This window comes from Siniperca chuatsi, linkage group LG3, assembly GCF_020085105.1.
Source record: "Siniperca chuatsi isolate FFG_IHB_CAS linkage group LG3, ASM2008510v1, whole genome shotgun sequence".
Taxonomy (NCBI): Eukaryota; Metazoa; Chordata; class Actinopteri; order Centrarchiformes; family Sinipercidae; genus Siniperca; species Siniperca chuatsi.
In genome coordinates this window covers 29,906,928-29,929,816 of record NC_058044.1, presented here as the reverse complement: position 1 = coordinate 29,929,816, position 22,889 = coordinate 29,906,928, and the positions used below count along the sequence as shown (strand labels likewise).

General features: G+C 41.4%; 1 protein-coding gene across 7 annotated transcripts in view; it reads right to left on the bottom strand.

Moving 5' to 3' along the window:
• Window positions 1-22,889, bottom strand: part of sh3pxd2aa (SH3 and PX domains 2Aa) — a 107,535-nt gene that overhangs the window by 28,854 nt on the left and 55,792 nt on the right. For 3 of the 7 annotated variants that reach the window (XR_006377536.1, XM_044191246.1, XM_044191247.1), the window contains exons 7-8: window positions 15,951-15,995; window positions 10,378-10,506 (exon numbers count right to left, since the gene is read on the bottom strand). Coding sequence is in view for 6 of the 7 variants with exons in the window: in XM_044191246.1 (XP_044047181.1) it covers window positions 10,378-10,506; window positions 15,951-15,995 (174 nt within the window). In the remaining variant the exon portion in view is untranslated. Of the gene's footprint in view, window positions 1-10,377; window positions 10,507-15,950; window positions 15,996-19,680; window positions 19,804-22,889 lie in introns of those variants that run through there. The other 4 variants (XM_044191248.1, XM_044191250.1, XM_044191251.1 and 1 more) reach the window with 2 other exon arrangements.

Sequence of the window (22,889 nt, the reverse complement as noted above, 5' to 3'; positions counted from 1 at the left end):
TCAGTTAGATCTCAAGTTACTGAAGGTGATATAAGTGCATGTTTTTAGAAGAATCCTTGAGTGGCGGAAGTTAAAAGGTGTGATCATTTGGAGACGGGCATAATCATACTCCACCACGCATAAATCCAAAATCAGCAATGATGTGATTTCATCCATTCGTGCTGGTTAAAATCACAGCTGCAGCACTGCCCAAAATGAAGACATTGTAGCAATTTTTGATTGATGCCATAATTATGAGGATTGCAGAAGTCCAAATGTGGGAAATACAAATCATGAATGTAAACTTAATATGTAGCTGGAGCCACCAGCCGGTTAGCTTAGCTTAGCAAAAACACTGGAAACAAGCTGGAAACAGCTAGCCTAGGCTCTGTCCAAATTTAACAAAAGCCATTCCAGCACTTCTAAAGCTCACTAATTAACATGTTATACAGTATCTACATTATATCATGTTAAACTATTTTATGCTTAAACAAACAAGATATAACGTGTTAATTAGTGTGCTTTTGAGGTGATGGTAGGCAGGTTTTGTTAGAGCCAGGCTAGCTGTTTCCCCGTGCTTCCTGTCTTTATTCTAAGCTATGCTAACCAGCTGCTGGCTCCAGCTAAATATTTACCGTACAGACATCCGAGTGGTATCAATCTTCTCATCTAACTCTCGGCAAGAAAGTAAATTTCCTAAAATCTCAAACTATTCCCTTAAGTCATGCTCTGCTACACAAACACAGGTTTTCAGTGGAAAAATATGTTATACAGAGATGGTATGACAGTTGCGCAAGTGGTGCACAGCATAAAATAATCACCATGGAATTTTTTTTCATTTGTAAGCACTGACAGGCATCTGTGAAGAAAAATGAACAATATCACTTGGCCATCACCATGCTGGAAGATATTTTTTGGTTTTCTGTATTCTTCACATATGCACACCAAAACAAAACATCCTAAAGGCCAGAAACAGTCAAGCAGGCTCTCTATCTTACTCACACACGCCAAGCTTCAGACTCCATGGTGTGCACACATGGTAGTGCAAGGCAAGGTTTTGACAGCACCCAGATCCCCTATAAATCCAGCTCTGGAGAAAGTGGGCACAGTAAAAGCAGATAAGTGAGGACCAGAAACAGTGCTGAACCCCCTCAAATATACACATACACTTTACTCTCATAGAGCGTAGAAGAGACTGGGGACAAAGGGTAAGAAAAACAAAATGGAGATGCCGATATAGGGTATAGGAGACTGAATGAGATAGATAGAAAAGCAGTCACTCTCTCACTATAATATCGAGTTGGCAGCATGGCAAACCTGGGCCCTGAGAGAAGTGGGCTGACCCTCATGTGTGAGAAGCCTGTAGTCAGATTACAGTTTTCACAGAAAATCTGTCCCGTAGGAGGAGATCTGGGCCAAAGATTGGCAGCCAGATGGAGAAAAATTACTCAGAGTCAATTAAAGTGAAGCATAACTTGGCTCAGCATATGCGTGGAATGATTCATAAACTGACCAGTGACATTCAGTGAGGGCATGGTGGGCCGAATTACTTATCCACAGATGAATTCATTCATTTGGGTGATTGTTAACTGAACTTTTGTTAGGAGACCACATTCTCTTTTGTCCCACAATCCTGAGAGCCATTGAACGCAGCACTGGCCAGTCTGACCTGTGACGCGGATGTCACCAGGTCAATAAAAAGGTCAGCGATAATTTGTTCCGTCTCTTTCTCCTGGAATCCTTCACTGTGGCAGACATCCGTGGCTGTCTCCCTCTCAGTGTGGCCTGCTCACCAGCAGACACCCAACTAAACTCTTCCCTCTTGGCTTTGCCTCCAGCACACAGCAGACGGTTGTCTGCTACCACCGGCGTGTAATCTGCTCAGAGCAGAAACACGCAGCAGAACCGAAATCTCCTGATCTACGGCAGCGCTGCGAAGGCCTGTTAGATCTCTGCAATAAAGTTTAGCACCAACGGCTATAGCACAAAGCCTGCTAGCTAACCTTAAGAAGCACGAAGCAAGTTAACGCCGAGCTGTTAACTCTGTAAGGAAAACCACAGGCAGAGCGACCTGCTTCCTCCGATCTCTACAAGCGGACACTACACAGTAACAGATGCTTCCACAGCGGAACCACAATTCTTCTCAGCTTGGCTCATCTACAACAGACTGACTGCCAGCTAACAGCAGCACCAAAGCCAACTCTCTTTCCCTACCACGGACGGGTAACATAGCAACTGGGCATAGCATAGAGTAACAGTGTATATAGCTAAGCAAAGGACTGTTTAACTTTTGTACATGTGACGTTACTGATGTGTTTTCATTGAGGTTTTATTGTTGTGATCTTCCCCATGGTTAACATGAGGTTATTTTTGTAACCCTAGTTCTCAGCGATCGCTAAGTTGATATTAGTTATGTAGTTATCGTCTAGCACCACCCTCAGGACAAATGCACTATTTCGCACACAGTTTCTCTTCATCTGACAGGCACATTGCCCTACTTTACTCTGTTTTCAGTTTAAAATTCCCCATTTCTTGATATTTATTCATACTTCTATTACTGCTGTGCAATATTGACCGTCTCATCATCTTCTTCATCATCATCTTAATAAGCTACACTTAACTTGACAGTACTCATTATTGCACTATTACTTATTACTTATATTATTACATTGTATTATACCGTACATACTTATCAACCACTAAATCCACGTGGTACTTACACCTATTTTAGCTTTTATACTTATATCCACTTTGTACTTAATTTATCTTACCTGTATTGTAGCGTATTATATTTTGATTTGCTTAGTACTTCTATTCCTTCTAAGTGTGCATTGACTGCACACTTGAGAATACTTGGTTGAGTGTGTCACACCGATGAGCAAAGCAATCCCAGAGCTCTGCGAGTCCCCTCGACTTGAACCTGAGCTGTAATGCATGGAATTCGATAGGATGAGAACATGAGTGCTCATTTCCTGTTGGATGTCAGGTCTTTTTATTGACCAGGTGCTTGGTGAAGTGGAACCTGACCTACTCTTTACCTAAAGCAAACACTAAAATACAACGGGTCCAATAATCGTGCTGTAGTTTTTTTTTCTAAATTGACGCTCTTGCTAGTTTGTCTGACATAACAGACCCAAATACTCTGGAGGATTTATGAGGCGCTCAACAACTAATGACTAATATTCAGAAAGGTTATGCAGCAACACCTGCTGTCTCCCACATTTATACACCCACACACACTAAACAAAATATGGATATGTAAGACAGTAGAGGGGCTGTAATTGGCATTTCTTACAGCATTGAGCTCTAATTGGAGTTTCTAGCTACACCATGTTTTGGAAGGCAATAATTGCTTACTTTCTCCTGCAGAGGGAAAGCAGAGGTCACGGTGAACACAGTGAGCAGAGCAAGATTATCATCGTCACAGGCCTGGGCCCCGTGGGAGAGGTTTGGAGGAACGGGAGATGCAAGAAGTGATGCAGGATCCAAAAAGTAAGGGGGATAAAAAAAAGACAGAAGGGACAAGAGAGCAAACAAGTGAGGTGGAGACGGAAATTGAAAGAGTGGTATGGGGAAAGACAGAAAGAAACAAGTAAGAAGAAAGAGGGAGAGGCAGCAGATGTTTGGCTGGGGCTTCAAAGCCATAGTATTCACACTTTCGGTTTTTCTCATTTTGGGATTGTCAGAACAGTCATCAGACAGTTTAGACAATGATGTCTGTTAGAAATGTGACATTTGTGGTAACGAGGTGACTGTCATTCTTATTTTCTTGTCTTAGCTTCTAATTAGGAACAGACCCCTGGAGATCAGCAAGGGCTGGAATGCTTATTTTCAGACCAACATATTGAATTGCCTGCTTATATTTCTGCAGAGTAAGCAGAAGGGGAGATTCAAAGAATATGCCTAAAATAGCAGCACAACAATTGTTGCTGCCTAAAACCAGCTGTGAAATCAGCCACAGTATTATCTTTAACATGAACTGCAGCAGCTTTATTCATGGGATTAAACTGCAACAAAGTTTTTTTGACCTAGATCCTCATCCATCCATCTTTATTTAAAAATATCCTTTTGATCCATCCAGTGGATATGCTAAAGATGATAAAATGTTAGTTAAGTGACTGAACCACATTTCCAACTGAGAACCAGACACAATCCCCAGCAATTACATATATGTATTTGAAACTCTGTTTAACCCCCCGTGAAGCTTTAAAATATCCCATTTCTCAGTGGCAAAGTACAGCCATGCAAATGCCTGTGTTAAAAAAAACTTACTTTGATACTCCATACAAAGTCTATAAGTAGTTAAATGGGAGAAGTTACTTCAAGCGTTCAGGCTTCCCGAGGCAAAAGTCATGTCCATTCTCTACATTGCCAAAGTTAGGTATCAGTTGGAGTACTTTCAAGGATTAGGTCTAGTTGAATAATCAGTGTGAAAGATGAGCAACTGTGTTAGAAAATTCTGGGTGCTTTGACAAAAAGTCAAATGTCCAAGTCTGTGTACGTTAAAAAGTAAGGAGACAAGTCAAGTCAACTTCATCTCCCATTGAGCATTTGTGTAAGAAACATCTTTTTACTGAGCTTAAAACTTAAAACTGTTTCCTGTGCTGCTAATGGTGAGATAAAGCTAAATACTATACTGTGTGTAGAACTCTGATAATACATTCAGCAGTTAAGATAAATTCACTTGGAACTGGATTTTGCTGAAAGGGCTAAAGCCCAGATTTGCACCTCTGATTGACTTCTTCTCCATTGCAACAGTTCCTGAGGCTTGTGGTTACCATACTATTTAACACCCATTTGCCATTCATAATTGGTGGGAAAAGACTGGATGTCTGGACAAACTTTGATACTAAAACACTGGCTAAACTGTTTAGTTGCCACAATAAATGCAGGTACTTCTACCACTACTGGTTCAAGGGAAGATGGCTGTAAAAGACTTACTACTCGAGGGCAGCTGTGGCTCAGGAGGTAGAGCGGGTCATCCACTGATCACGGGGTTGGCAGTTCAAACCCCAGCTCCTCCTTTCCACATAGGCAAAACACTGAACCTGAAGTTGCTCCCGATGGTCAGGCCAGCACCTTGTATGGTAGCTAGCTTCTATATGTGTGTTTGTATGTGTGAGAATTGTAAAGGGCTTTGGATGAAAGTGCCACCACTTACACAAATAACCAATTTTCTTCCTGAACAAACCTTCGATTCATCAATGTGTATGAAAGATACACTTCTTTGTAACCTGTGCTTTTTCTTTATGTTCCATGCAGGCGTTGGGGTGGTGATTAGGTGATCGGGTATTCCGGTGCAATGTGCATTTCTTAATTTGTTGAGTTGCTCGATTGCCCAACAAAATTAATAAACAGTGAATCATAGAAATAATATAATATAAATAATAGAGCACCCTTAACTATAGTATGGTCAAGTTATCCAAATCTCAATAATCCCATACCCCCATGTTTCCTCCTGTGTTGAGAAACGTTAAGGTTATCAAGATACCTTTTAAATGTCAATTTACAATGGGGCATATACTTCCTGAAACTGCGCCTCCACCCACTCCACTACTCTATGGAATAAACTGAAACTTTTTGCTGCTCTGAAAACAGGCCAGCTGATTGGCCTGGAGTGTCAGGCCAGTGTTAAAAATGCTAAATGAAATGGGTAAATCGTGTGTGTCCCCCCCGCAGCGGTCTTGTTACTGAGCCAGATTTGTTACAAGTGAAAGGGGATAGCCGGCGGTGGGGCTTTCAGTAACCAGTGTTGACTAAACATCACGCTCAGTGGGGTCAAGCTATCGGCATTGCTCCTCCATATGGTGTATGTGTGTGTGCAAGCATGTGCTACCAACCTCTAGCTAAAACAAGACACACCCCTTTGTGCTAACACTGAAATGCAGAGCATACAGCAGCCTTTCTGCCAGTATCTGTACACATCTCTTTGCTATGCTTATTGAGACACGCTGTTTTTAACCTGAGCTCCTGAAGGTAGCTCCCTGGTCAGCTTAAAGTAGTATCCTCTGAGCCTCTGCTATCCCCAGATTGTCTGAGCTCAACTCTAAGAATGAAGTGACTGAAGCAGTTCAGCACGTTTTTTTACTGCCTGAGGGTGAAGCTAGCTAACACGGCTAAGCTAGCATGTTGTGAGAATGATACTAGGCCATCTCTTGGCTCAAGAAGTACCACCCTGATTGATGTTGGCTGTCTGTTTTATAGCCTGGAGGCAATACTAATGCTTGCCTCCAGCCTCCCATGTGAACTCAGTCCAAAACAGCTTTCTCTGTTCCAGAACATCCTTTAAGATAGCCCTTAGTACACCTTGATTAAAGACATAGACTACATTTGACAGCATACGGCAGAGGATATGTCAAGCTAGCTTGTATGCAAAACCTTTTACAGCTCCCTACAGAGAAGGCTTTAAAAGGGAAATGCAATTCATTTTACATTTTGGAACTTTGATAATTTATATGGTCCTTCACAGTCCACTTCATATTTAAAATATAATCCATTCTGGAGTTTAAAAACAATGTTTTAGCTTTATTTTACAATGGCTGCATAAACCAAAGATGTCACTCATATCTTTAGGCAACATTATTGGATATATTTATTGTATCTTTGTTGTATTCTCAATGGGGCTATTGGTGTAGTTCTGAAACAGTTGATTAATGGATTAGTGGTGGCTTTTTTCCATTTTATATAATTGTAAATTGAATATGTTGGCTTCTTGTTTGGGTTTTTAAACTTATGATGGGCACTGTTAATGAATGATCATGTTCAGGGCCATAATAATGAACTCCTTTGCCTCAAACATCAGATTCTGTCTAAGCTTTCGGACTACGATTTCTTAACACAAGGGGTAGAGCCTTAAGGGACAGGCAGTCCAATATATTGGTAATAGTAGAAAAACTGACCTCGACAAGGCTTTAATTCAGGAATTTCTTGACATTTTCCAGCCACTATAGTACAGAAATGCTGTAATTATTCCGTAGCCTTAAGGTAAGGCTTACCCTAAGCTAACTGGAGCTTGTAGTGCAAATGACCTGATGTAATGTGAGGTTCTGATTCTAAATTTTAGCTCCAGGCTTTTTTTTATGAAACTGATCTGCACAAGGAACAGTCTCGAGCCAGACCAAGCAATGCAGTGAGGATAAACCCTTGCAAAGGCGTTGGGTTAGACTGAGTGCTACCAGCCTCACTAGATCTCCTGGGCACTGGGGAAGGTGTGGTGGAAAAATGTTGCCAAAACTCCTGGCATTGATTCTCCCTCAAACAGCATTGTACATACTGACAAGCAATACCACATTCAAGAGATGTCTTTAATGTTTCCATGTAGACCATAGAAATGTATGATGGAAGTCCACAAAAACATAGTTGTTATCATTTTCCAAAATCGAGGCTTAGTACTATCTGGCAACACAACAGGAAGTCATACTCTATGTGAGGTGTAGAGACAAGTCCAGATAGAGGTAAGCAAATCTGTCTAATATCTTTAAATCAACTGTGACAAAATGCCCCTGAAACTTGGCAGCAAGGACGGCCAAGATATTTGGGCCAATGGCTTCTCCGCCTGGTGTTGTGGCTTGGGCGGTACACTAACCCAAAGGATCCTGTTTGCAGTTTAGTGTCAAGGTCCTCCTGGCAGATCCATTAGTCTCGGCTAATAAAACAAGGAAAAAAAGGGTATTTCCCCCCCTCTGTCACTGTGGCCACGAGTGGAACGCTAGTCACTTAAAATTACAATTAATTCTCTGAGAAGATTTCAGAAAGTGAGGAAGAAAACATCTGTAGGATTACTGCTCATGAGGTCATGTGTTCTACACAACATCAAATATTTGTTTGAGCATTTGAGCATGCTTACACACTACACTAAGATGGTGAACATGGTAAACATTATACCTGCTTAGCACCAGCACGTTAGCATTGTCGGTGTGAGCACGTTAGTATGCTAACGTTAGCATATAAGATTTCATCAGGAAAAATCACAGAAAATAAACATACCTTTAAAAACTTGGCATCTTAACCTTCTAGTACTAATTGTATTGCTCCATGTGTCCCATCTTGTATTCCAAGAGGGATTCTCATCAAGTACTATCTGACACAGGTCTGTGGCTTTTAAACCACACTGACCTTTGCTCTCGATCTCCTTCACATTACTGCCTCCCCTTAGTCCAACACAATATAAATTAACTGGTCACATATGCAGATTTATTTTCTCCAGCTGGGACATTCCTCTCTCCAGACGCTCTATGGTTCTGACGAGGAACCAGAGGGAGAAAACCAGGACAGTGGCCCAGACGAGGCCTCTACTCCTCTCTCGGGGACAATTCCGGCCTGTCCAAGCCCCTTGGTGATTCATAAATCTTACTTTACTAGATAGCAGTTCCTAAATTGCAAGATACTTGTGCAAGGATATGTATACACAGAATTCACACACACAGAGGCATAACCACGCGAACTCATCCAAATACACACTAACCCCCCATTTCCCACACAGCTTATGATTTAACCAGTTTTCACTATGACAATAGTGACACTTGACACAGTACAGTGAAACAGCTGGGTCTAGATTTGCAAGGGCAATAACTTCTCACAGGGGCAGAACAACAACATTCAACTCTAGAGTTGAACCAATAATTATATCAGGTCAAGCCTGCAGACACTTAAAAACTGGTTGAAATATTCTGTGTTGGAATGAGGAACAGCATATTAATGCATTATACCATCTGTGCTCAATATGTGGAGGGGGGGGGGATCAGCATTTGAAGAAAGAAGCAGGTAAAATATGGATTTCAGCCTTACTTGGAGAGGATTAAAAAACATCAGTGTACTACTCTGACACATACTGACTAGGATGTTAGAGAAAATAAGCTCTAATTAACGGCCGGACTGTCAGTGTCTTTGCACTGAAAACGTCAAAGGAAATAAGAACGTGTAGACCAGGAGGTTGCAGTAAAACCTTGAAAGGGGGAAGGGGTTTGTGGGATACTATACAAGCTCTCAGATGTGTTTGTCTTGGCATAGCCTCCGAGTGATGTCATCATCATCAGCATGGCTGTTCCTCTACTTCTTTGGCCCAGTAAATGACGACAGCATACATATCCAGCTCTTGGGCAAAAGTTCCTCAGAATTCAGGAGTTGCTCATATTGCTGTAAGTGCTTCAGTCAATGTTAAATGTTAACATTCAGAATGGAGCTTTCAAATGGGACGGGTGAGCAGATGCTGTCGAGCCAGATATTCAGAAATGGGATCGCCAAAGAAAATGGCTAAGGCACACTTATGAATATTAGTATTAACAAAACATTCAATGATGCATGTACCAAACTCCAAAGAGTTTCTGGTAATGAAAGTTGCTTGAGAAGTAAAGAGTTAACAGGAACACTTGACATTTCAAAACCTCAAAAACAAAGCTCAATGGAGAGCCGGAAATTAAGACATCCACGTCCTTGAAGCCAATCTTGAGAAGACATCGACTTCCTTGAGTATAAGTTTGACCGAAAGCCACAGTACAAAAGAAATAATTTCTCATGCAACTTCTTTACTCTGTCAAAACTTAATTTAACAATTACCTCATTTATGCTGACAGTGGACAAATTGGAAATGCACCAAATGCACCAAGCTGCTGGCTGTCAGTGGCTGCTTGCATGGAAAATGAGATCCAGCTCAGAATTTCCACAGGGGGCAGGCAAGGTGAAACATGAAGTGTTGCATCTCTTGGTGATGCAAATACTGTCAGTGTTCAGTAGCTCAGCATTGTCAGTCAAATATTGTCACTGTAGTTCATTGTGTACACACTGGATAATACTTTATCCTCACAAATGTTGACCCCTTCTGCAACCTGGCTCCAAAACACAAAGTAACCAATCAAACATCTCAATTCTCACTTTTACTAAGTGAAACAATTACCTCCCCCAACACACACGCGCACACACAAACACAGACTGCTGCCAGCCAAACAGCACCTCCAGGTGATGCCAAGCCCCAGCTAGGAGATCAGGAGATTGGGAGAAGAGGGGAGAGACTGAGGGAGAGCAGAGGAGCGGGAGGGAGGCAGGAGTGGGGGACTCTTGCGGACAAAGGCGTTAGAAAAGGAGGGAGTAAAATCAAGACAAGGGAGAGAGAAGGGAGACAGAGAGGTACTGAGTGAGCATGCTTCTCTGTGTATGTGAGTATGTTTATGCTACTAATGTGTACTCGGAGAGAGGGAGATACAAACAGGAAGAAACAAACCAAATCAGGCAGTTCTAAGAACATGTCCTTTATAACAAAGCCCCATTTTTATGCTACTTTTCATATAACGTATGTTAATGCTAATGTTCTGTTATGATCTAAGCATGTGGATGGTTGTCAACAAAGAGAGAGAGTTCAACAAAGACATGCTTGGCACATAAACAAAAGAAGAATCCACTCACCACTTTCGCTCTTCTCAATCACGTCCACCGTCTCGCCGGCCTTTAGGCTGATCTCCGAGTTCTCCTGCCTCTCGTAGTTGGCCACGGCCACGTACTGCTCCAGCACCATGGGCTCCGAGCTGTCAATCCCTGAGGGGAAGAAACAGGCTGTCAGCCACCTGCCCGCCGTGGCACCTCGCGAACGCCCACTGCAACCAACTACACTGATGCCGCTGTGCACCCGGTACGCCGCCATCGGCCAACCCCCGCTCCCTGCCGCCCTGACCAATCAGAACGCAAGCTCACGACTTGGCTGCATAGTCCCAAACGTCTGGCCATATAGCTGAGTCGACCCCCGGCCCACAGCGAAGGACTGAGGAGCATCGGAAGGAATCAAAACAAAAGGAGGGAACGGGATGGAAATGTTTGTAGGGGCTGCATCTCGCAACTAAAGTGGATCCATGACCTTAACCCAAACTTTAAGAACCAAAAAGAAAGAAATAGAGAAGTCAAAAGAAAAAGGAGAAATAGAGGAGCTGCTAATGGTTTGAGGGGAAGACCGGGGAGAGAACGAGTGGAAGAATGGTGAGTGAAGAGTGGTTTCCCTGTGGAAAATCAACAGTGCGGTTGAGAGGAAAGGCCTCCCCTCCACTGCCTTTAGGAGCCAGCCGTTGGACGGCGAGTCGGGAGGGGGGGTGAACACACCAATCATGGTAGTCAGCACTGCTGGCCTTAAATAGAAACATATGAGTGGACTAGAGAGAAAGAGAGAGAGAGAGAAACAGGGAAGGAGGTTGGGTCCATGCTTATGTGAAACAAAAGAAGAAAGCATTTCAGTTGGGGTTAGGCCACTCTGTTTTCTCTCTCCTTCTCTCTGATGTTTAACCTTTTCGATGCCAGCAGTGATTTCATTTACTGAGTTGGCGTGATGCATGTCTGACCTGAGAAGCTTGTTTGCTTGTTTGGTAACAAAGAGATGACCCACGCTTCACATCCTGGTGTGTTTTGTTGTTAAAGTGTTTAAATTGCCTGTATCAGTGATGTCATCAGGAACAGAACATTTATGCAGTAAGAACAACTAAATTGATGAAAAATCACATCACTCCATGACTCAGTGCATGAGGCGATTCAACAGATGTGGTCAAAAGCTGATTATAACAAAAGTGCAACCCACTCACCAAACAGAAGATTGATCAGAATCAGAATCAGAATCAGAAATACTTTATTGATCCCCGTAGGGAAACTCTTTGTTACAGTAGCTCGCCTTTACGTCAGTGCACACAGGAGAAAACGATATTATACACTATAAACAGGTCAGAAATAAATAAATTAAGTAACATGTTGGTATAAGTATAAGATAAACTAAGTGTCGAGTACCAAGTGGGTTTACTGGTAGATGGTGAAGTACAGTATAAATACAATGTCACTAATTATGTAATAAATAATAGTAAAAGCGGAGGTGCATGTACTGTCGAGAGTAATTGAGGTATATCCGTAACAATAAATAAGAAAAACTAACAAGGGAAAACTAATATTGCACTTGAGGAGTAAACAGAATATTGCACAATTATTATTAATTATGGCGGAGATGTAATGCTCAATGTCCAGTTTAGTGACCTAGGGTCAAACAGACTAATCCTTAGAGGGAGGAGTTAAATAGTTTGATGGCCACAGGCAGGAATGACTTCCTGTGGCGCTCTGTGGTGCTCTTTGGTGGGATGAGTCTTCCGCTGAAGGTGCTCCTTTGTTTAGCCAGCACGTCATGGAGCGGGTGGGAGACACTGTCCAAGATGGCGTGTAGTTTGGGGCAATTTAAAACATTGTATTTTCATGATTTCCTGATGAAGTTCGTTAACATTTAATGCCATTTTTAAAACTTGATTATTCTTACATTAGCGCATGACAGCTGCAGTACGGTTAAGGGATGGTTAAGGTTAGGCAATTCAAAGATGGTTAAGGTAAGGGACAGCAACTTCACACCCACCTTTAGCTTGAACACGTATAATACTATATCTTCACAAATGCAACTTTCTTCAGAAGTTCTAATGCCTAGATGTAACATTTGACGTTCACCTAGAATTCATACTGTACAACATTCATTTATACATGTTTCACTCGCTCAGCCTGAAGCATCTTTCTTGCTGGCCGGAACTGAAAGCAGTGACAGTGACTTCAACGTGAATGTGTCGATGCCTCGTAGTTCGGGGGCGAAGTGTCCCACTACGTACGTCATAGAGTTTTCACAGATTTTTGGGAGTCTAGAGGACAAAATTACTGGTAAAAGGAAAACAACTGTTGTAATGAATGCTTTACAAAGGGACCAGGATCAATTGATAGTGTCAGAAAGTGACTATACATGCAATTTACAAATTTAAAAAAGTGGATTTAGTGTAAAAGGTCCAGTGTAACATTTAGAAGGAGCTATTGGCAGAAATGGAATATAATATATATACAGTAAGTATGGGTATAAATAAAACACCTAAACAGACAAACTGTTGTGTTTTCATTACCTTAGAATAAGCCATTTATATCTACAGAGCGGGTCCCCTTCCACTGAGGCCGCCATGTTGCACGCCATGTTTCTACAGTAGCCCAGATGGGACAAACCAAACACTGGCTCTAGATAGGACCTTTCGCAACTTTGGCGGCCACCATAGTTTCTCCTACACGCTTGGAAGGAGAGGATGATGCGAGCGGTATTCAGTGGGTTGCAATCTGCAATTTCACCGCTAGATGCAACTAAATCCTACACACTGTACCTTTAAGTTACAGAAAATAGTTCCACATTTTGGGGAAATACACTTACTTGTTCTTTTTGCAAATAAGTGAAGAAGATCGATACAGAGCTAAAGCCGGGAGGCAATTAGCCTAGATTAGCATTAAGATTGGAAGTAAGGGAAAACTGTCTAAAAGAACATGCCAACAAGCACCTCTAAACCTCAGTAATTAACATGTGAAATCAAATGTTTTTGTGCTGTAACTATTTATTGGAGAACAACAGCCAGGCGCCACATTGTCACAGTGAGGTTGCCAGGTGTGGTACCATCAAGGCTGGCAACTTGCACTATTGGTAGAGACGTTGCACAGAAGTGCTGTTCATCGAGAAATGGGGGGGGTGTTGGTAGGCATTTTTTAACTTTGGACAGACCCAGGCGAGCTGTTTCTCCTGCTTCCAGTCTTTAACCACATCCTGCCTCCAGCAGTCTACCAGTCCAGTCTTCTCATCTAACTTTTAGAAAGAAAGCAAATAATGTTGAACTACGCCTTTAAAAAAAAGCTAGAACTCGTAAGTGCTGGTCTTAAGTGTCGAACAAGAATGCATTTGCACACCCATCCATCAACTTTAACTTTGGCTGCATTGGTATTAAACGTTGACACTGAACGTAAATCCTGCAGTGCAGTATTGTCCTAAAGAATTCCATGGAAGCTAGGGCTGAGTTTTGAAAATACTTTAAATGAAGCGCTTTGAGTAGTCAGAAAGACTAGAAAGGCGCTATAAAAGTACAGTCCATTTACCATTTAAATTTCTTCTACTGAAATGAAACAATGCACAAAGCTCTTATATTTGCACCTATGCTATAATATACTGTCTTAAACTTTAGTCAAATGTTAGCAGCTAATTATCGTCACACTAACTGCATGGTTGAAATCAGGTAAACCATCCCTGGCAAACAGCACTTTGCTGCCATCAACCTGTCTCATGACAGCGACAAGGTTGATGATCAATCAGGCATTTCCAAAATGCTAAAGAAAGGAACAACTCCAATAACACAGGTGACCTGCAGTGTTTTTTAAAACGCCTTAGACCTCCATTTGCAGCAGCAGGTTTAGCGGAAAGCCTTCTGCAAGTTGTTTTTGTAGAAACTAAGATTGGATCAAATGTATAGAAAATAGAAAACAGCCAGAGATCCTGCTGTGTGGGCTTGGTGGTTGGCTTGCTAGCACCTGGCTAGCTGCTGACCCCTATCAGACATAGGCAGACACATTTTGGTAAAGATATATGAAAGACGCTAAATGTAATGTTAAAGAAAGATACTATACATCATTCATAAAGGGAAAAGGCACATCAGTCCCAGCAATGACACAGTACAGAAATCATGTGGAGTCTCTGATGAGCACATGCGCTGGCTAATTACTGAGGCTGAGAAGAAAAGTATCATACTTTGTCAGCAAATCCCTCCATCTTCCCACTTACGACTGCATCTGAGACGGTGAATTCTCTGCTGTCAGCCTCTTTGTCATTTTGTAAATGGGATTGGACCTTGAGTTGAGCTGAGCATATCCTGCACGTTAGATGACACTGTCCTTTAAGATCTAAGAGAAGATCGCTCTAGCTTAGAACCAATCATCAATCAAAGCATGCTCTTAATCAAAGATGAAGTCCAAGTGTTTACTGTGCAGCTCACATCTAAATACTATATCTTCTCAGTGGCCTTGTTTTGTTTTCATGAGAATGAAACAGGTTGCAGTACACTCATGTATTAAGCCTGGATGAATAAGAACTAGGCTAAAGCTTTTGCACAGTGATTAAAACACAATTAAGCATCTCTACATGTTGTTACTCAAATCAACAGGCAGGGAACACCAGGGAATGCTCGTAACCTTACTTCCCCACTGTGTGATGCTGGGCATTCATCTCTGTCTTTCTTTAGCATTCTCCTAGGAGGCGAAATAAAGAAAAGGAACATATTGAAGAGAACGTAAGCAGCCTATGTGCAGGGAGCAATCAAAGTCAGCCTGAGGTAATAAAGCAGCACAGATCCAGCTATTAAAAGCTTTATGCTGTTGTAATGGCAACCACGCCTTGTTGAGAAATAACATGAATCCTAAAGACCTGTTACAGTCTGCCTTCAATATTCCAATACTTTTATTGCACAAGATTTCTTGTTAAAATTAGGGGAGAGTGTTGTTGTCTAAGTTCTATACACTTTGCGTCCGCAAGAAATATGGTAATTTTTTGGTGATTTGTCTTTGTTGTTCCTAACTCGTACTGACACACTGATAGTTCCAAATGAAGGAAACAACAAATCTGTGTCTTTCCCCAGCAATGCCTCAATTACAGTTACATGTCTCAAAGAGCACTGACTAAATGTTCACCAGATGGGCAAATCTGTGATTGTATTTGTGTCAAAATATGTGTTTATATCTGCAAGAATACATGCTCTTTCTTGGGATGTTTATTTGAGACAATTTCAATTCCACTTCTTCTTCTCTCTCGACTCATTACTCCTGTCACAGGCAGTGATCTACAGCCATGTTGCAGACAAATGTAAAGAGCCAGACGTGACACCTCAATTCAGTCTAAGACGCTTCACCACATGCAGGCCTAAAGTCCATGTTCTGGCCCTGAAAACTGTGCCCAGCTGTTGTGTTGGACAACCAGGTCTGCAAAGATGGATGGACAGACTGCAGGGAAAGAGAGGCTGAATTTGAGCAGATGGGTGGAAGGAGAGGTTGATGACAGCGCATGCAAAGCAGATGTCGAGAGAAAGCTCAAGTGTAAAAACCAAAAGGGATGCAGCTGGCATGTCACTCTCACACAAGCACAGTAGCACATGCATTTTCAACATGTTGACATAGATGCACAAGGCTACCTGAGGCCTCTTTCCTCGGGCTGTCTGTAAAACCGTACATCCATACTGCAGACGAAGAGAAGGAAGAAGAGAAGCAGAGAGAGATTATTCAGTTTGACAGCATGCAGAAGCAACAGTATGGCAAAGCACACCTTTATCACACCTACTGAACACAAAATACAGAGAGGCAGCGATAAATTCCTGCAAATTCCCCTCATCTGGGAATGATGCACAAAGTCGTGGCCTATGTTTTTAAGCTCAGTGTTTAAGTGAGTAACTTGCCAATGCATTGGTACTAAATATTACAAAACACCCCTTCCATTTTTGATCTCTTACTCAAACCCTTGCTCCTTTAGACTGCAAGACACTCGCTCCACTCTTCCCTGCCTGACAGATATACAGTATGCACATTCACACCCTACTCCTAGGTTTGTCCAGGAATAATGACGTTCCAAACAATACACATTTAACATTTACATTTCTCTCTTCTCTTTTAAATCTATGGCTGGAACTTTTTGTAAAATAAAAAAGAATTGAAGCATGTTTATATTCCCCAAATAAAGGCATCAAAAAAGTATTGGTTTGTTATCAGTACCAAAACTCTTGGCACTGATATTCAAAATTTGATATCTGATATATTTGAGATATAAATGATATCCAGTCCAACTTCTCTTGGATTTTCTTTGCTTTTAATCTAGACATCCTTTTGATTAACAATGGTTTTAATTTTTTCACCTCTAGGTACTTATTGCGCTATATAAATAAAATGTTATTGAATTGAATTATGTAACTTAACGTTTTTTTTTTTGCATTAATCAAAGAAATGTGTGAGTTTAGGAGTTATTTCTTTCAGTTACAACAGCCCTGATTGTTTCTGTAACTGGGAGAAAAAGCCATCAATGGGTACATCAGCTGAGATGTGGGCAGTGATTCAGAGGTCTGGAACCAGGCTTACTAACTGGTAGTTAAAAGAACATTTATCCCACCTCAAAAATATCTGCCTGTTTCTCTTCAACTCATTACTTTCGTTCAACAATAAACAAGTAAATCTCGTTTTATCACTCTAGGGTCCATGAAAACATTCAAAACCCATGGCACATTTTCAACAATTAACGGTCATTAATCTGAAAATAGGCCGGTTTCCTAAATAGTCAAGTTATCTTTTGAAGAGTCTAAGTTTTATACTTCATGAGCAGCATCCTGTACTGGCTCCTGACGAGCACTGACCCTGCTGTGAGGCCTACAGCTCCTCTCCGTTGACTCACGTGAGATAATAAAAGCCAAATCCCCTCTCGCTATCCACCAGAGCCTCAGGGGCTTTGCTGGATTGATGTTGGCCCCAGAGGGAGGGATATGGGCTGATCCCAGGTCAGCCAGGGTCAAACCCTGCTCACTAACGCCCTACCGTGATTATTACCCACCCGGCTGCTCTCGGTGTAGCAGTCAACATCTGATTAATATTAACTCTCCTCTCCACTCTGGGCCCTCCATGCTAACCCACTCCCCCTCTATACAAATACACACACATACGGATACTTAATTCCTTTCAGGTTTGTGATGACGCCACAAACCAGCAGAACCAGCAGTGTATTCTCTGTCCCTTTTCTTCTTAGGGTAATGTTCCTAGAATTCTGACCCCAAACGTCTACATTCCCCTGCAACTGAGGGCCTAGGGAGGGTGAAAGATAGCATCTCTGAAGTCCTTCTTTCTAGGATTGGATTAGAGGGGCTTATTAGCCATCTTCCTTGTTTTTCTGTCGACTTAGTAGATTGTGTTAAGAAAGAAAAGTCCCTGTTGCTGACATCACATTCACCATGTCTAATCAATTTAAGCAATGTCAAAGATAACACCAGATTGTGTTTAACAGCTGCAACATAAAGTATCTTCACATATCAAATAATAATAAAAATTAGTTGAGTAAGTTGAATTTTCTTTTTTTGTAATTCAAGTGTATAAATTCCTCATTTGAGGGAACAAAATAAGTATACTGAGCATACAAATAAGTATTTGACAAATGCTTTGTAATTTGAGGTCACAACTGACAAACAAGAATCTATAGCCACGCTAGCAGCTCTGTTACACCGTGGTACATGCTGACAATGTGGCAATGTTTATATGTTTAGCAGGTATGTTGTTTAAAACGGCCAGGCTGATAAATTGGCAGATATATCGGTATCAGTGTATATGTCGGCCCAATAAATAACAAGAAATTGCAGTACAGAAATGCTAAACTAGGTTTGAGTTTGGCAAAAAATAAAGTTTGTCCACCAGAGGGCTCTAACGAGTTGATTTTTCAACTGTAAAATGTCCCGCTCAGTGTGTATCTTGGTCACAATTTTTTCTTTAAAAAAACAAATCTAAGGGATCTGTATCAGGATTGTTTGTTCATGTTATATGTTTATATTAAAAAAATACGATCGTTACTAAACTCCCAAATATCGATGTCAGTATCGGCCTCAAAAGCCCAGTATCGGTCAGGCTATAATAATGTTTACCATGCTCACCATCTTAGTTCAGTGCGTTAGCATACTATCATTTGCTTATGAAACACATGGAAATGTCATTACTTTTGCAGGTATTTGGTCATAAACTGGTCCAATAGTATTGGACACATTTTGACCTGATGATGGTGCTAGATGAGAAGTCACAGGATCACCAAACTTTTTACAGTGCATCCTGAGGGGGGGATGAACGTCTGTACAGAATTTCATTGCAATCCATTCAATAGTTGTCAAGCTGCAGGTGGCGCTAGATGAAAAGACAGGGATCCCAAAGTCAATAAGAATCATTATCTGGGCACCGTGAATGTCTGCACAAATTTTCATGTCAAGATATTTCTGGACTAAACTGCTGCACCAACACATCGACTAACATTGCCATTCCTAGAGCCACATTGCTAGCGTGGCTAAAAAATTCCCCCACTGACATTTACTGGGCTCCACATTTCAAAACATCAGTGATAAAAAGGGAGAAAATCTGTGGATTTGGGGTGCTATGGGACACTGTAGCAACATCAGGGGGTGTGTGAACATAGAGAAAGAGAGCTGAACTGTAAGAAAAAAGAAGTGGAGACATCTTTCAAATTCTAATGTTTCATCTGGGTGGAGTACACATATGAGATATTCAGCATCAACATTATGTACATATTAAAAACGTAATCCCAGAAACTTCTCTACAAAAACATAAAACAAAGAGAAAGTAAGATCTGAACCTTATGAATAGGTCCAATTATCATAAAAAAAAAGCCAGACTGAACCTCCACCCTCATGGTGGCACTCCCTGCAAATTCTTCACACAGCAAGACACAGTCAGGAGCTTAAATGATCAAATCATTCTTTTTTCTTCCTCATTGAATTATTAAGAATACTAAACATGTGCTATACAAAAAGCTATGCCTAGAACTTCAGCTGAAGACTCAGAGGCAAACAATCCTTTAAACGTCCCGACTGCCACATCAGAGAATAATGCTTTCTCTTAACAGGACATACGTAAATGAATCTATTTTGACATCCCAAAGAACCAAGACAAAGGCAACCAACAACAAATTACAGCTAATCTATTCGACACAGCGGCTAACAAGCCATTAGAAATGGCAAACAGTTCCCAATCAAGGCTGGGAGAGTGACATGGTGTGGGTGCTCGCTTCAGGGTCAGGTCTGTTCCACAGTGAGCACTGCCACTTCTGGGCTGTCCAAACTCTCTCTTCTTCCTGTACTCTCGCTCTGTGCTCCACTCTTTACTCTGACTCACCTCACTCACAAACACCACCTCCTTCAGATTTAGTGCAGACGAGCCGCAGAGATACAACACCATCACTCCCCAGGGAATTACTCTCAGTGCTCTGTCATACTGCATTCGCTAAGCCTCAAGGCTATAAAGCTGGAAAAGACAATTATCATTTTTCTGCCTAAATCAATACGTTTACTGTATCTTCAACACTGATGTGATAAGAGTGTGCTGACGTTATCACCCATGTGATGTTAAATGTGTAAAGGTCAACATAGAGAAGGCTTTTATTCTTATGGGTTCTTATATGGAAGCAGGTAATGGAGGGTATAAGTAGGGCTGCAACTAACGATTATTTTCATTGTCGATTAATCTATTGATTATCTTCTCGATTAATCAATTAGCTGTTTGGTGAAAATGGTGAAAAACGTCAACGAGTCTTTCCCAAAGCCCAAGATGACTTCCTCAAATGTCTTGTTTTGTCCACAACCCAAAGATGTTCAGTGTACTGTCATCGAGGAGTCAAGAAACCATAAAATATTCACATTTAAGAAGCTGGAATCAGAGAATTTTGACTTTTTTTCTTAAGAAATTACTCAAACCGATGAATCGATTATCAAAATAGATGGCAATTAATTTAATAGTTGACAACTAATCGATTGCATCATTGCAGCTCTAGGTGTGAGTGTCACATACAGTAAATGTGTCTCATGACAGAGGAGCTCCTGATGGTACAAACAACAGCCTGGCTCTAAGATCCTCATTAGCACAGACAGGTTAACAGATATGCACACACACAAACTGCCCCTGCCCACTAAACCTACACTTGTAAAAACCCTGACACACATATACGCATAATAAAGACACAGCCCGCCTCCCTCCAAGTAAATATGACTGGCCATTCCGACATCAGTCTGAAATCTTATCCACTGTGCCACGTAAACAAACTAGCGCCTGTCTGACAGTCTCAACCCCTGTGGCCTCTGCAGTCCAAACAGCACCCTCCTCCGTTCCCTCCGAATCTGGCCCCCACATGGAGGAATACAAGCTCCATCCGCACTGTACTGAGCAGGGGAGGAGTACAGAGCCCCTAAAACTCCCTGGACCTGGCCCTATGTTTAAAAAAAAATAAAACAACACGTCTGATATATGTCCCCCGCTAACTCGAGGTAAGACGAATCAGTGTTTTTTTGTTACTGTAGAGAGGCACCAAAAAAAAAAAAAAAACATTAATTAAAATTCTTTTGAATTATTAGGTGGAATGATTTTGGATTTAATGATTCTTCACCCTTGTCACATTGTCTTAAAATGAAAATCCTGTATATCAAGATTATGACATTTATGGCATTAGGCCTTTATTAGAGGGCATGACATACAACAAAGGTCCCTAGATGAACCCAAACTGGAAAACTGCGGTTTTTATAGTGTGAATCTCAGGAAGCTCATCCACCAGGACACCCCAGCCGGTTACATTTTCTTCCACTTTGCTACTTTCTTTTACTGACTTAATATTACACAGCGGTGAGTCAACAAATAACCAGTTTACATTTGCTGTCCAAGATATACTCTGTTTCTTGAGAAAAGTGCTCTGGTGGACTGGAAGTGATGCATTTATGTTTCCAGCAGCGACAACAACAATTTGTTTGGAACGAACAGAGGAACGGCAGGGTAGATTTTATAAGCAGCAATAGTCATCATTGCAAAATAGACAACATTAAAAAAACACAGCTCAAAGTAACTTAAAGCAACAGCTCAACATTTTGGGAAGTACACTTATTAGCTTTTTTCTGACAGTTAGATGAGAAGATCTTTATCAACGCCATGTGTGTTCATTAAGTATGGAGCTAGGGCCAGGAGTTGCAGCTTAGCATAAAGACCGAAAGCAGGGGGGAAACAGCCAGCCTGGCCTTGTCTAAAGTTTAAATCTATGCCTACCAGCATCTCTAAAGCTCACTAGTTAACATGATGTATCCCATTTGTTTAATCTGTACACAAATAGACATGGAATTTAACAATTTGTGGTGATAGGGGGAGTTAAATATTTTGTGACAAATGAAGTTTATCCGTCCGTCCAGCACGTCTGTGCAGTGTCTCTGGCTACAGCGCGGGTTGCCAGATACGGTTGGTGAACAGGTTTTGGTATGGATCTCTTAATAGGCACCTCACTGTGACAAGACTCAAGACGCTGCACACAGTCACTGTGCCTAGCTGTTGGTTGCCAAGAAAGAGTAATATCAAATAACTCAACAAAATGTCATTTTACATTTCTGTTTACGTACAAATATAAATGTTAATTTTTATATATATAAACCAATGCACAGCGTCCAAAGGTTTAAAAATAGACATTCAGACACCTTCTTGCCTCGCTGACTGACTTAACGTTACTTCAGGTCATAGCAGAGATCACTGGAGTGGCATCCAACAGGGCAACGTCCCAAAGATTTAGGTTGGCTGACACATAGGGTATGAAAGCCACCTGTTTCAAAGCATAATGCACTACACTGGCTTATCTGCAGCAGCAATCAGCTTCTACTTTGAGGAACGTGGATGTAATTGAATTGGTAGTGAGCTCCCTCTGGGGCTACTACAAAACCGATTCCTTGCTTTTAGTCCAAAAACTCACAATCAATTTCAAGAGTTGTTTACTCGATAAAAACTTACTTGATAAAAAAATCAAGGGCACGCAACATATGAACTACTTTTTGCATTGCTGTACCCCTACTCATTACCAAAAGCTACCTCAAGATATATCCATTCCCAAACACAACCTTTAAAGGTGGTGTATGTGATTCTAATCCGATACACGGATTCTTTGTCAAATTCAGCGAATATCTCCTCACGTTCCTCTAGCTGTCCGTTCAGTGTGTGTGTGTGTGTGTGTGCGCTGACAAAAAAAATCCTGTGTTTGTACTCAGCCCTGGCTCTGTATATGGGAAACAAACAAAGTGGCTTGGACAGAGCAGCACAGCACTATCCCAGCCATTCCAGCCATGATTTGTGTGTCAGGTAATGTTAAATGACTTGCCCACGGACATTCGGCTTACTTTCTAGTTTGCCAAGATATGCTGTTGTTGTGATGTTAGCTATAGTAGCAGGAGAGTTGTGAGTATCGCTGTCTGGAGCTGCTGTGCTGGCTCTGGGAAACCGTCTCGTCCTCTCTGGCTAACCTACAACCTAGCTAACGTTAGTTATATAACTTGCTGTGTCATTGTTCGCTCTATATCATGGTATTT